The 15,173-nt window shown below is 28.0% G+C and overlaps 1 protein-coding gene across 1 annotated transcript in view; it reads right to left on the minus strand.

Moving 5' to 3' along the window:
• Atg16 (Autophagy-related 16) overlaps positions 1–15,173 on the minus strand; it is a 556,547-nt gene that overhangs the window by 538,001 nt on the left and 3,373 nt on the right. Inside the window, exon 5 of the mRNA XM_067051278.1 lies at positions 13,283–13,418. Coding sequence (XP_066907379.1) covers positions 13,283–13,418 — 136 coding nt within the window. The remainder of the gene's footprint in view (positions 1–13,282; positions 13,419–15,173) is intronic.

A 15,173-nucleotide genomic window follows, 5' to 3' on the forward strand; every position in this document is an offset into this window, starting at 1 on the left:
GTTTTCAACCATTTTTCCTTTAAATCTTAACAAACCCTGGTGACATAATCATAAAAATTACAAGGTAGTTGTTAAATTCGTCTCGCTAATGAAATAATACAAACAAATCGTAAATAACGGATAGAGGCAATAAATGATTCAGTAATGGTCATAGATTCATAAAAATAATAATAAGGGATTCAAATAGAACGAAGGGTTTAGGAAGTAGTTGGGAAGAGATTCTTAGGATAGACATCGGATTGGTCTTCATTCAGTGGCTAGAGATTTAACTGAAGATAAATGCATTCTTCTCATGCAGAGAATTACTTCATTCTGTTTCCTTCCTTAACAATGATTGAAGAATCGCAAAAGGATCTAATATTTTAATAAAAAACACAAAAAGATAAAGAGGTGCCAAATATTACATTCCCACTATGATTATGACAGGAACCAAGAAGAAAAATGATTCAAACAAATGAAGTTAAAACTTTAATAAGTTTAAGATTTAAACAAGTTTCTTCAACTTTGAATTAAAATTATTTGTGGATAAATAATTCAGCTAATGTACAATAACAAATTTGTCATCATAAATATTTGAATAAAATTATATATTTTACCTTCAATACTGTTGTCATTGTGGAAAAGAATCCAATTTTATAAACCCCTAAGAATTTTATTGATACTAAAGGATAAAATTCTAGATTGGGTTCCGCTCAAACTCGTGAGGATATCCAAGTAGCTAAATGAGCAAAGTGGTAGCTAACCATATAAAAATTGAATAGAAATAGGAAATTATGGAGAGAAGGAATTATATAACCATCCACAATACACTTCAAATTAGAGAAATTGGGAAAAAAGCCTCAGTTTGGATAACAAATTGTCAGTAACAGATAAAAGGTTTCTTTTTAAAATAATCAATGATTTTTCTTTTTTATAAATAGTTTGTTTGAAAATATTAAATTTCCTAGAATTATTTAAGGAACACCACAACTTAATATGAGTAAAACTTCTACTGGTAAACTACATTGAAGTGACAATTCGAAAATCATATCTCCTTCAACATAAGTTATACTACCAATTGTTTTCTTTTTTACCCTATAATTTAAATCTTGACACAAGAAAAAACTAATAAAAATACAATATGTGTTTAAGTAAAGTAAATCTTTCTTTATTCAAACTTGACTCAAAGAATGATAAAGATCAATAATTGTAAACTTCATTATGTGTTAAAATCTAGTAACCAAATAAGTAAATACACCAAAATGAATTCATTAGTATAAATTGAGTAATTGTGAGAAATAGACTTAACTTAATTAATGGTGTAGCCCAGGCCTTTACTGCTAAATTTCAGAAATTACTAGATTCCAATTTTTTAACATCGTTCTAATAATCAATTCTAAAAACTTTTAATAAAATGAAAATTTTATTCCCTTTGAAATACTTACACTCTCCTCCCCATTCCCCCGCAATGAAAATAAATTAAATTGCTGTTTATTATAAGACTGCAGATCAGTGAAAGCTTGAAATTTGTAAATCAAGAAACAGAGAAAAAATTGTTGGATATTATTAAAAAAACAAAAATTGACAACTAACTAACAATACTTCAATGATTCTTCAAAAACTAACGATATGAAACAAAGTATTCTCAAGAAAATGTGAAAAAAACAATTTATTCCTTTCCCATTAGTAAGAGACATTTTAGGAAAAAAATATTTAACCTGCCCAGGAGTGTAACAAGAGCTGATATTTGACTAACCCAATTCTGTGTAAGGGTAAATATCATATTTTTGCATTGCACATTTTTTAAGATATGAGTCACAACAAATTTAGTTGAACAATTATTAAATTGTCTTTGACATTTCACATACAAATCTTAAACGGTACACAGTAATTAAAAAAATATATCAAAATAATTTAAAGAAAAAAAATGTTAACATTATTGATGCATAAATGCATCTTTGGTTAGAAATGGGGATAATCGACAATGAATAATATCAATCACAAAAAATTGCTAGCATGTATTATGTATATCTTTATCAAATTATCTAGTTATCTTCCAAAAAGAAGATTTCAAACTAAAATAAACTGTTAGCACGATCCAGATGTATATCTCTCTGATAACAAACAAAACACTGACTTTACTCTTTTAGGACAACTGAGTAGCTATTTGATGATATAGCAATCCAGGTTTGAAAAAAACTTGAGATACCTCTGGCTGACAACTGCCAACTAACGCCCTTATAACAGAGCTGATACAGTAAGCATTGCACACCAATTCTTTGATGAATTTATTATTTTTTTTTTTACAATTTACAAACTAAACTATTTTTAGATTTAGAACAAATATATAAGAATTGGATGTTTTCATTCCTTAATAATTTTTCATTTATATTAGTTTACTTCGTCATGGCCATTCTCCAGATATAGGATTCAAAATTATGAAAACTGATTTCATAAATATTCACTTCTGTTTGTACACTAAATTATTTTTATAAAACTTCATTTATTTCCGTTAAAAGGAAAATTCAAACAAACTCCAACAGCAAAGACAGCTGTTGATGAACTTGCAACACATTTTGATAAAAGATTTACACATTGATAAAATATGTCATTGCCTTTGTGAAATATGGAAAAAAGGATTCAAAACAGAAAAAAAATAAAATAAAAAATTCTCAATAACGGTTTTGCACTTTATTTGGTATTTACACTGATAAATAAATCTCTTAAAAATTTAAAACTTTTTTGTAAAAAAAACAAAAAACATATGTATATACAACTTATAAAATGTATAACATCAGAGAAAAATAATATGGATTGCATCCCTTACAAATTAACAATAATTTATTTTACGATACAGATAAGAATCCTAACTAAATACAGAGATCCATTATCAACCTCAATCACAGACAAGTTCAACTTAAAAATTTCCAAGTATTTAAAATGAGATCAAATTTTCACTTATAGGGAAACCCCGAAGACCATATATAAGACTAATATTCCATAAAGATTTAAAACATAACAAGCTAATAGAAACTCTGATTTAAATATACCATAAGATAAAAAAAAACATTATCAGCCAAAACAATACTTAAAATCTCCCCTTAATGAAGATTTTTCATAACACTTAACAATAACATTTACAAAACTAACATAATTGGAAATTCAAACACAAAATGAAACTGATAAACTAATACATTCTAAAAGAAATATACATGAATAAATCAGTAGTCACTGAAAAAGTGAGAACAAAAAACCTATTACCCGAAGGAACTCTACTCTCTAACTTTATACTTAATTTAACTTAAACATTTAACTTAGTGCTTTTATTAAAACAAACAGAAAAATATGTTGTTTTTTTTAAGTCTATAACATTTCAGGCTGAGTACTTTACAAAATCATACTTGTGAGTCATTTTTACTGACAATAGCAACTATATTTAAACATACTTTGATTCATTTTAAAATATTACTTTATGCAATTGTAAAAAAAAAAATAAAAAAAGTAAAATAATAATAAAACTCTCCAATAAATCTTAAAAACTTTTTTTTTACTTTGTTACAATTTTTCAAACATACAGAACTCAAGTGAATGTAAACTTGTAGGAACTCCTTAAAATGACTAATAAATAAATTTTGAAAAATGCATTCAACTACTAAAGTCAAGAATACTACGATCTTTCATTGACTTGAAACCAATAAGATAATATTGGTTGATCAATACAAGAATAAAATTTATTTTTAGACGATTAAAAAATATATCTTCAAAATCCCAGAGAAATAAATAATTATAAAAAACAATAAACAATTTTATATCAATATGTAACAATGTATCAATTAAAAAAATTTATAAAATTAATATTAATATTTTACAGGAATCATTTTTCAAAGTATAATCATAACTAGAGATTCGATTTTCATGCAATGGCATCTTTAGTTCCTCCGCTCCATATTCTGTCAAACATCGACAAAAATTCAAATCATGGAAAAGAAATTCAAATAACACTATTGTATACTGCACAAAATTTCACATTTTGGAGTTTCTGTACAAAATTACATGTTTTGAGGTTTTTCGGCACAAAATTGCACATTTTACTCATTTTGGACAAAATTCAACGATTTTTATTTATTGCTTTTAATAAATTTCTCCTATTAGCTATGCCAATATTTACTTATTTTAATTTAATTTTATCATTTTTTCCTTCTTTAATTTATAGCTTAAAATTAGCAATAAATGAGGTAAGGGAATACATTAACATATGAAGCGTCAAATTCAACTTAAAAAAAAAAATGATGTAAACACAAGGGGTCAATGTTCTAGTAATAGTATTAATCAGAAGATTCGGGTAACTATGAAAAAGTCTCTCAAGAATAAGCTTGTTATTGTTTCAACTTGGATTACCAGTCAGGCTCTAATCCTTCATTCTTATCAACTCGAGTTGGTAACAGAACATCATTCGTATCAGCCCTGACGAAGCCCTGCAAAGTGGGGTGAAACGTTGGTTAACAATAAATAGTTTTCTTTTACTATGTTGATACCTTTATAAATCACCACCTGGACTATCTTCCTACAATCTACTTAATACGGTCAACTACCTTTCTACAATCAACTTCTTACAGTCAACTACCTTCCTCCAATCAACTTCATACATTCAACTATCTTCCTCCAATATTAATATTATAAATTGAACTAAAAATTTAATTATTGCAGGATTTTTGTGTTTAATACATATTTTGGTCTTTTCTTACAGCACGTTTTTTGGTTTTTTATTGCACAAAAATTTAGCCTCTAATCATAACATTAACTACAATTGTAAGACTAAGTTAATTAAGGTAAGGTAAGAAAAAGTTTGATAATGGAAATAAACCGAGGGGCAAAATTAAGAAGCGAAGGACCAGTTTACATGGTATATATATATTCTTGGATTTATTAAATCATCATCTTAATTATACTGAAACTAAAAAAATTAACTACCATTAACTAGATAGGGATTACTCCCTCATAGTGTTTATAAAACCTCGGAATCATTTTAGAAAAATAGGATGATCACAGAAGAAGTAATTAATCAAATCAAATGATTGTCTGTGTGATAAGTCTGCGGGATGCGATAATATCATCCCAGAAATGATAAAGATTGTGAGAGACTAGAAATAAAAAAATATGCAGCACTTATAGTTTGGATGAAAAAGAAAATCTAAAAAGACTAGGAGATTGCCATAACTGTCCCTATTTTCAAAAAAGGGGACAATAGAGAACGTAAAATCCACAGAGGCATTTTACTTCTCAGTACACCAAGGAGACTATTTTTCAAAACTCTAGAGAGAAGAATGAGGTGTCAGACTGAAGGAAAGATTAGTGAAGAACAATCTGGGTTCCGGGACCAAAGAAGTATCCAAGAATTAATATTCACAATGAGGCAGATAACTGAGAAAGTGTTAAAGAAGGGTATGGAACAGTCAGCTTGTTCCATAGATATCGAAAAGGCATTTGACAGGGTAAGAAAGCATGACACCATTAGGACATAGTAAGAATGTAATATTGATTGGGACCTAATACTATTATGCTTTATTAATTAATAAAGTTGCTAGCCTTTATAATTGCTAGGACAGGAAAGAGCCTCTCAAAAGTATTTGAAACAAAATTAGGGATCTGTCAAGGCATTGTATTCTGTATCAAGAACTTTCATCACCATTGGTTTTGAGACCTGAGTGATATCTAAGGTGTCAGAAAACAAGTGATATGAGAGGGACACGTTTTGCGCATGATTTATAACCTAGTATGTGAACATGAATAACAGAGAATCTGCACTAACGAGGCCTTGGGTCAGATGAACACGGAACCGGATTTGATTTTAAGAGGGAGTTGAATCAAGCTGCGTCATGTAGCTTGCCTAGGAAATTAATTCCCAAATACCTACTCAAAGACGGACCTGGTGGAAGACATGGTAGAGGAAGACTTTCAGGTGGTTGGAAGAAATGGAGGAAATTTTGAAAAAGATGGTCATCATCAGATGGCGGACAGGAGAGAGTAAAGCAAGAGTATAAGAGATGCCCAGGTTCTTGTAGGCAGTGTAGCACCAATAAATAAATAATGAAGTGTAACTTATCAATCGAAAAAAAATTCCTATTACAACTAAGGATTTAAAGTTCACTAGCTATATCACATTAAATCCTCATTTTAAACATGAGGAGACACTTTCCTGCTATATAATCTAAATATACATAAGGCAGTACTAAAATCAGACATTGAAAGATTCATATATTATAATTATTATATATTATATTATATTATAATAATTATATAATTATTTTGACTAATATATAGACAATCTGGATAGTGCTTTCTTATTGACAAATTGAATGGGTCAATAAATAAATAAAGAGAAGACCAATAACTGGCTAATAACAGTTCTATCAGAACAGCAGTGAGTAAATGGATACAGAACCCTAATGATTTGAACAGTTAATCATTTCACTTCTCTTGGATCTAGATCACTTGGGAAAAAGCAAAATTTGTTTGACATGGTATCAGAGTGAAATTTAAATAAATTGATAGATAACTGTATATGAAGAGTAGTTACTTTGTTCAAATTAACTAATATCTACACTTTTTTTTATTTAAAAAACTATGTTCTCTTAAAATTGATCCATCTAACAAAAAAATTTTTTTGTTACCAAGTTTCTTAACATCTTCATTCAGGTATAATAATGCTTATAGCATGTCTTTCTTTTTATAAGCCAGAAGATAGACAGTCAGATATGTCAATAAAATTCATTGTTATTTTTTATACCTTTTACATTGCATTTATAAAAAAAATAAAGAGCTTATATCTTCTATTAATGATCTTGATCTCTTTTGCTACGAATAGGAGCTTAAAAAAAAAATTAAGAAATACAAATTACTTTGTTAAACAAACTTATCAATCACATTTTGGAAACAACTTGGACAGCAGGATTAATATGAGTATTTGGTGCCACTTCTAGAATGTAAAACCTTGGTGGAGACACTTTGTTACTGGATTCCAGAAGGACATGAAGAGCTTCCATTTGGTTTATCGATAAGATGATGTGAGCCAACAGACTACTACTTTGATGATTGCTACTTCTGTGCCATCAGTTTAAATGGTCTGAGTCAGTGGAAAAAGTGCTATTAGGTTTAACAATGCACAATCAGCTAAACCACCGACTTTAGTCAGTGAAGATTTTTTGGGTACCGATATTTACTGCAATTTGCTAAATTTTTAGACTGAAACTTGAATGATTCAAATATATCTATAACCTCATAACCCAATAACCACAAATCTATAATCTCATAAACGACAATCATTTTACAAACCCTGAGCCTCAAGTTGGATTGGGAGCATGGAGAAGCAATGAATCAGTCATAAATAATTTTCTATGGAACCAAAAAGTAGCAGAATCTTACTAAATAGTAACACCAAAGTGCTTCAAAATTTTGAAAAACTTGCTAAAATAATGAAGTTAATATGAGTATTAAAGCACATTTATTGGAAAGTCAAACAAGATAGATTTCTTGAAATCTTCAGCAACTTAAATAAAGAATGGAAGAAGAAGCAATTCCATCAAGACAAAAAAATAGTTAAGGAGATATATTATTAAGGATGGTTGATCAAACATATGATGATTATTGCTGGACTTTACAAAGGTATTGTGACCAAACATGTACTAGCCTAGACTATCGTATAAAAATGGTCTTAACATAATATTATTATTGATTTTTGTTGAGTTTGATCAATCCTATTTCATTCACATTCATAATTCCTTTCATTTATTAAAATAAAAGTTTTTGTGTATTTAAATGAATAAACAACAAATGTTGAGCTTTCAACCTCTACTGTTTTAATTTAAACTTTCTAGGTCAGAGGTCCTCAGCTAATGGTCTGCGGCCCAGAGGTTGCCACAGGAGTGTCCGGTACTAGATATTTTTGGAGGATTTATAAATAGAACTATTTTATTAATTACCGTTCCTGATGTTTGAGTGTCAACTGAAAGGTTTTAACAAGGATAGGCTTAACAAAAGTGTCTAAAAATGCAGTTTTAAGCAATTTTTAGGTTAGTGGTCTGCAATTCTATGGGTTGGTAATCACTGCTCCAAGTAAACAAATAATAACAGTATTTTAGTTTGAGAAATGCTCCCATCCTCTCCCCCCCAAAAAAATTTTAACTTTTAAGTAAAAAATTTTTTTTCTAATATTGAGCTAATCTAATATTTTCTTCTTATTTAGAATACTTGAATTATCAAAAATCTACTCCAAAATCCTATGATGCAAAACCACTGTTGCTATGTGTTATTACTTCAATAAATAATAATTCTTTGGAAGTAAAAAAAATAATCATTCCGCTCAACAGTGTTCTTTAGGGCTTTGTAAAAATTTCAGAGGTTCAACCATCCCCAGAAGAAGAATATTCTTATCAAAACAGTATCAATGAACGCCTCTGAAATTGGGACCATAACAAGAAAAGAAATGATGAAAAGGAGATTTCAGTCTTTAAAAAAATTATTTTAAATAGAATCTTTGGAGTTGTAAATACTATTATATAAAAAAAATTGTTGAAGATCAAGGAGGAAAAATCACAATACAAGAAAAAACAAGTGCTTTTTGTTAAGGAACAAAGAAGGTCATCTTCAGGGCTACAGCAAAGGTTACAAAGCCTACGGGAACCATAAATATTTATAGCCAATAAGGAGATATACAAATATAAAAGTATAGGATTTTATATATAATCTTTCCAATTTCTTGAGATTGTTATTTATTTTTTAAATAAATCAAAAGGTATCATGTTCTCAAATCTCAACACACTTTATTAAATCAACAGTCCAATATCTTGGCCAATTCGGCAATCCTCAAGGACAAATTTAAATATAAATTCACACCTCACATCCAATTATTTAAAAATGTTTTGCAGGCTATTTTGCCCAGGTCATAAATTACAAGTCAAATTACCCTATTTTGTCACAATTTCATTAATTTTTAAATTTAATTTTAGATTAACTTACACTATCAACTATCACATAAGCACGTAAGTTGGGTGTATCTTTTTATAGATATAAGTTGATACATTTTTGATAGTTTTAAAAATTAATAAAATTGCTACAAAATAAGGTAATTTGAATGACTTGAGCAGAATAGCCAGCAAAACATTTTTAAATAATTGGATGTGAGGTGTGAATTTATATTTAAGATTGCACTTGAGGATGGCAGAATAGGCCGAAACGTTGGGTTGTTGATACAATAAACAGTGTTGAGACTTAACATGAATACCTTTTGATTTATATAAAAAAAAAGGTAAATGATTTTTCAGGAACAGTTTAGTTAAATTAACAAAACTCGGATTTGATGGACTGACCACTATACAATAATTTAACTGTCACAATTTTATAATACCTTAATTGGAACATACCTACATCTGTAAGTTGAATATTCAGTAACTTTGAGGATTGAGAAAGGTTTATTTTCTTATTCTAACATTTGGTATTAATTAAATCGTTCTGTCTTCCCTTCTCTTTATCAGATAGTTAAGTACACCAATAATCAATAGAAAATAATAATACAATTTAAAAAAATAAAACATCAAAGATTGATGGAAAAGAAATTAAGAATGAAAACTACTCATCATTATGAAAAAGAATTGAGTTTTCCTGACATTATTAAGGTTATTCAGGTCACACATTACACAACCGTTCAATTACTAAAATACTTACATCCCCAAATTTTATATATGTCAGCAAGCTGGGGTTGAAGTTATCAGTTAAAGCTATTTTTGTGATGTGCAAAAAAAAATCTAAAGGCCAGAAAAGACGAAATCCTGAACAAATTTTTTTATTTTTCTCTTTTGCTATGAAAGTTTCAGGGTTGCTCAAGATGAGAATAATAAATGTAAATTTTGTTTCTGCCACGAAATAACTTTAACAAAAGATAACACACCAGTCAAGCAATCAGGAAAGATTGTATGGTCTCAGCATTTCCTCTTTAAATCGAATTTATCTATTTTTCCTTTTTTTATCCTTTATTAATTCATAAAATTCATAATATTTTGTTTTTTAGACATTGTATATCATTGCTCACAATAATAACTGATTATGTTTTTAAATAAACAAAATCAATTGTACTTTAGATAAAGATTATCTGAAAATTCAGTATTTAAGCTCTGTAAGTCAATTTTAATGAGGATAAGACCTATCTGATATTAAATGTCACTTAATTGCTCATTGATTCACCAAGTTTAATTAAAATTGTTAAAGCAGTTTTGGATGAAATAAAAAAAAAAAAAAAAAAGTCAATTCTATAAACGGGCACTTCCGGCAGGTTGATTTTAACGAAAAAGTTGTAGTCACAGTCCAAATATATATCCACCTTAAATATGTAATTTCAGTTTCATACAGCTTTTGATTTTTGAGCTAGGTTGTTTACAAACAGACACACAGACTATTTTGTGAGGCTAGGTTTTTTGGACTCAGCGGGACCTAAAAACATGTATTTACATTAAAAACTCGATTTCGAAATTTTTCACGATCACAATACTTTCCCTGACTATACATTCCATATATAGGTAAGTGAAAGTAAATAATGAACTATGCCCCAATATCCATTGAAAGGGATAATTTGTCTTACAATCCAGTTATTTTATTGCTATCCTAATAAACTGAATATCTCATGGAGTATATGGTATATCACCGCCTTGAGATTTTATCATTTATAAAGACTTCTCCAAACTTTATTTCTAATTTTCATTATCAGATAGGCTGCTATTTCTATATCCAATTAACTACTTGGCATCTTAAGCAGATTGGGCAGATTGAGTGAATCCTTTAATACACATGATGCACTTATAACTCTCATGTCATGCAAACAAACTCCTTCTTTTTATAATACATCCAAGCAATTTTCATCGGTCATTTTGAACAAAAAGATTTCATAACGTTGAATGATACAACTGTACACTATTTTATATATTTCAGATTGTACAGCCTGAACTATAAAGTAAACTGTATAAATGTTTATCCGTTACTGTTTTACTAATGCTAAAGTTTTTTTTTCTGTAAATCTATATTCTGCTAGTTAATATAGATGTTAGAACTAGAGGGGACATTTCATGATTGTATCAAAGATAGCCTAGATTTGACTTTAAAATAAATAAAAAATATTGTACTGTGAAGGGTCATATTTGTTTTAGTCTAAAAGAAGGCTCCATGTCAAACTATAACCGAAGGTTAGTCCTTGGTAAGTTGCTGTTTTAGTTTTTCTAATTTAAACTGAATTAGGTTCATTCATATTTTCGTTATTTCAAATATTCCCCAATGAACAAAAGTAGAATATTATATTATATGATTTTTCCAAGATTAATATTTATTTTTTTTCACTTTTGAGACCAGATTATTATTAAATTAAGATTGAACAGTAATGTTTAAGAGGCAAATTCATGCAATAGAGTTATTTCTGTAACTATATATGTATTTTGTACATTGCAGTCATGAAGGGGTACCGGCTAACAAGTCTCAGATTTTTTTTTCTTATAAAACAGTAGATTGAAACAAAGTATAAAGATTCAACTTTTAAATTAAAAAAAACATTTCTTTAGAACTAAAGTTTATAAACTTCAACTAAACCTTTTTTGAAGCACAAGAATAAAAAGATTCGTTAAATTTTGCATGACCTTGAATTTAGCTGTGTCATAATGACCACTTTCCTGCATAGTACCTGCACATCTCTGAGTAATTTGAAGAAAAAAATATTAAAACAGATACCAAACCAATTCAACTTTTCTATATAATTAAGTTTTAAATTAGAATTTCCAAAAAAAACAATATATATTTGTTATATCATAAAATGAGAAATCCAATAATAATATCCTGTTGTTTTAATATGATATTTTTTATTCCAAGAACACTGAAAATTTATTTTTTTTAAAAAGGAAATATCAAGAATATTTAAGTTCTTATTATTACATAAATCCATTCAAGTAAAAAATTGCACACAATGGCCAAGAATAAGTGATTCATTTCAAATAAGAAACAAACAAGGCACTTGGAGATCAATATAAAAGAATGACCATGTATAATACATTTTTAAATTAACAACTGCTAAATAAATTAAACCAAATTCAAAGCTTTGTCAAATGCTATTGTTTCATTAAAAAAAATAATAAATTATACAGAATAATTATTGAAATAATTTAAAGATGATAAAAGAAAAATCTAAGTAGATTATAATCATTTTAATTTTTAAAAATGAAATAATGAAAAATGCATCAAAAAAGTTCTAATGAAGTTTTTGAAATCATGTTCTGAAATAAGTGAACCCCAAATAATCATGTAGATCAGGGTTGTCCAACGTACAGCACGCCCTGGCTTATTAGAAAAAAACATTACTTTGAAACGCCTTCCTTTAGAAAGATTTTTTAATTTAATTTAAATTTTTGTTAATTAATTTAGGACTAAAAATGTCATCAATGTTCAGAAGCACGTAACTATGTGAAAGTGTATTTTCGATGATGAAGTTTATAAAATAACAAAATAGAAAAAACTTTCTGATGTGCCTTTACTTCATTTCATAAGATTCGCCACAACAATACAAGAGTATGAGTATACATATTCGTTTGTTGATGGACACAGCTGGTCGACCTCAATGTTCACACTAAATAAATATTTTGATTTTGTCATTTAGTGTTTGTATCGATTGATAAATGATAAAAATATTTTGTCTATATATTTTGCTTATTTATTTATAACACATAATTGGCCAATACAACGATACATTACTACTTTTGATTTTATCAATAAGTTTACCTTACATCCTAAGCTTACTGATACTTTTAAGCAAATAATTATTATATGACTCGCAGCCTCAGGCTTAGTAAGTTTGACAAGCCTGATGTAGATAGACAACTAAAAGTCGTCCAACCAATTAAGGTATAAATTAAAAGTTTCTAGAAATTAACAAAACATTAATAAGTTATTAAATTATAATGTGTTCAGTTCAAATGATTTTTAAAAAATTGCAATAGTTTAAAAAACAAATCAATACATGCAAAAAATGTAATAGGTAAACTCAGTCAATCCTCTAGGAGGCATTGGGCTAACTAAATGAATATTTAAAAACACCTTAATAAAGACTTAAACATCAAAATTAAAAAAAAAAAGCTATAAATAATGTTTAAGCCACATAGTGCGCCTTACAATTATAATCTTTAAAGAGACAATGTAGAAATAAAGTAATGCTTAATAAATCATGCATATAAAAAATATTTGAATATAATGTAAATAAATAAAAAAAAATTAAACTAACAAAGACGATGGCAGCTTTGGACGGAACTTGTGACCTTTGCATGGTTGGCCCATCCTCTGGAATAGCATCAAAATTTATCCCTTTCATATCTTTAGCAGCATCTTCCAGCTCTCTCTGTAGCCTGAGGTTGCATTTTCTAAAAATAACATTTAATTTTAAAAAGAATCGTAACAAAATAAACATACAATATCAGTATTTTATGATAAAATATATACATAATATTGAATATACAAAGAACAAACAACTGATGATTAGATGAAAGTAATGTTAAATGTTGAATTATTACTTTAAACTCATTCATTGACCCCAACAATGGGAAGAATACTGGAGAATCTAATGTTTATCAAATATATCTATCGGGGATAAGGTTGTAAAGTATTTTATGGCTTCATTCAGAATGAGTTTTAAGGTAAAAGCAGTGTGAGGTTCAATCTTTAACTTTTAACACATATAAATTATTACTAAAAAAATAAAAAAGACATTTCAATGGTATCAGCTATGTTAAATACTAAAATTATAGTTTAATTTTCAAGTTAACACTACTTCTTTATGGATGAAGTTTATATAGTACATATCATAAGAAATGTCAGTTTTGGAAGGAGATTTAATTAAATATCACTCATTTGTGACAACCACATCATAACTCAAAATTGATGATTTTTCAGGGGGTACATTTAAAGTTTTAAGTACTGGAAAATTGTTGATAGACCATCTGTATTAGTAAAAGGAAGATGGTCCAGGTCCAGTCAAAGAAAAAACTCAAATAGCCATAAAACTATTTAATTATATATAAACATTTTGCCTCATATTGTAGGGCTTACAGATTGCATGCAAACATGAAAATAGACGAAATTGAATAATAATTTTATGCTTGCCTACAATCTGTAAGCCCTGCAACATGGGGTGATACGTTGGCTCACATTTAATAGTTTTATGACTATGTGAGTTTTTTCTTTGACTGCACCCGGACCATATTCCTTTTATAATTACGCATGGTCTATCAATGATCTTCTAATATTTAAAACTTTAAATGCACCACACGAAAAATCATAAATTTTGAGTTATGATGTGGTTGTAACAAATGAGTGATAGTTAATTAAACCTGCTTCCGAAAATTTCTTATGATATGTACAATAACAATTTCATATATAAAAAGGTAGTGTTAACTTGAAAATTAAACTAGAGCATATTCCTTTTAAAGTTTCAAGTACTGTGTTAATTTTAGGCAAACTATAATACAAAATAGAAAAAATGATCCAATTGGGGATGAAAGATCAGAAATAACATTCTACCAAAAGTTCACATCATTGCGAATTTCTCTACAGTATTAAGTTGATTCAGTGAATTAGCAATCTAAATTCATACAAAAACATTTAATAAATTGGTAAATTAATACTAATTAAAAGTAATTAATTATTAATAATACAAACTAAAATTTTTAGAGTCAACAGAGACTGATTTTCCTATTCAGTTAATTATTATCCACTTCAGTATTGACAATACATAACCATTAAGACTTTTTAAAATTGATGATATGATATAAAACACCCTAGAATTCTATTCTCTTCCAAATTCCAAGCTGTTTTGAAGAGAGAATTAAAACATTTCTTAATTAGAATAATTCCATTGAAGTTAAAGAGCATATTTTGATTAATCAATAAAATTATATTACATCTATTAATGTTTTATAAATGTTATCTCAATAGTACATTATATAATAATGACAGTGCAAGTTGGAGCACCACTCATATATGTTTTAACTCAAGAGGATTAACATTTGTTACATGGAAAACTTAAAGCATAAATTTCGATCTTCCCACTCATATTCGTAACAAGGAGATAAACCAAATCAGCTAGAGTGCATAATGTTTTCCATTAAGCTATATATATA

The sequence above is a fragment of the Halyomorpha halys genome, unplaced genomic scaffold (genome assembly GCF_000696795.3).
Source record: "Halyomorpha halys isolate HHAL.00 unplaced genomic scaffold, Hhal_1.1 Scaffold157.1, whole genome shotgun sequence".
NCBI lineage: Eukaryota > Metazoa > Arthropoda > Insecta > Hemiptera > Pentatomidae > Halyomorpha > Halyomorpha halys.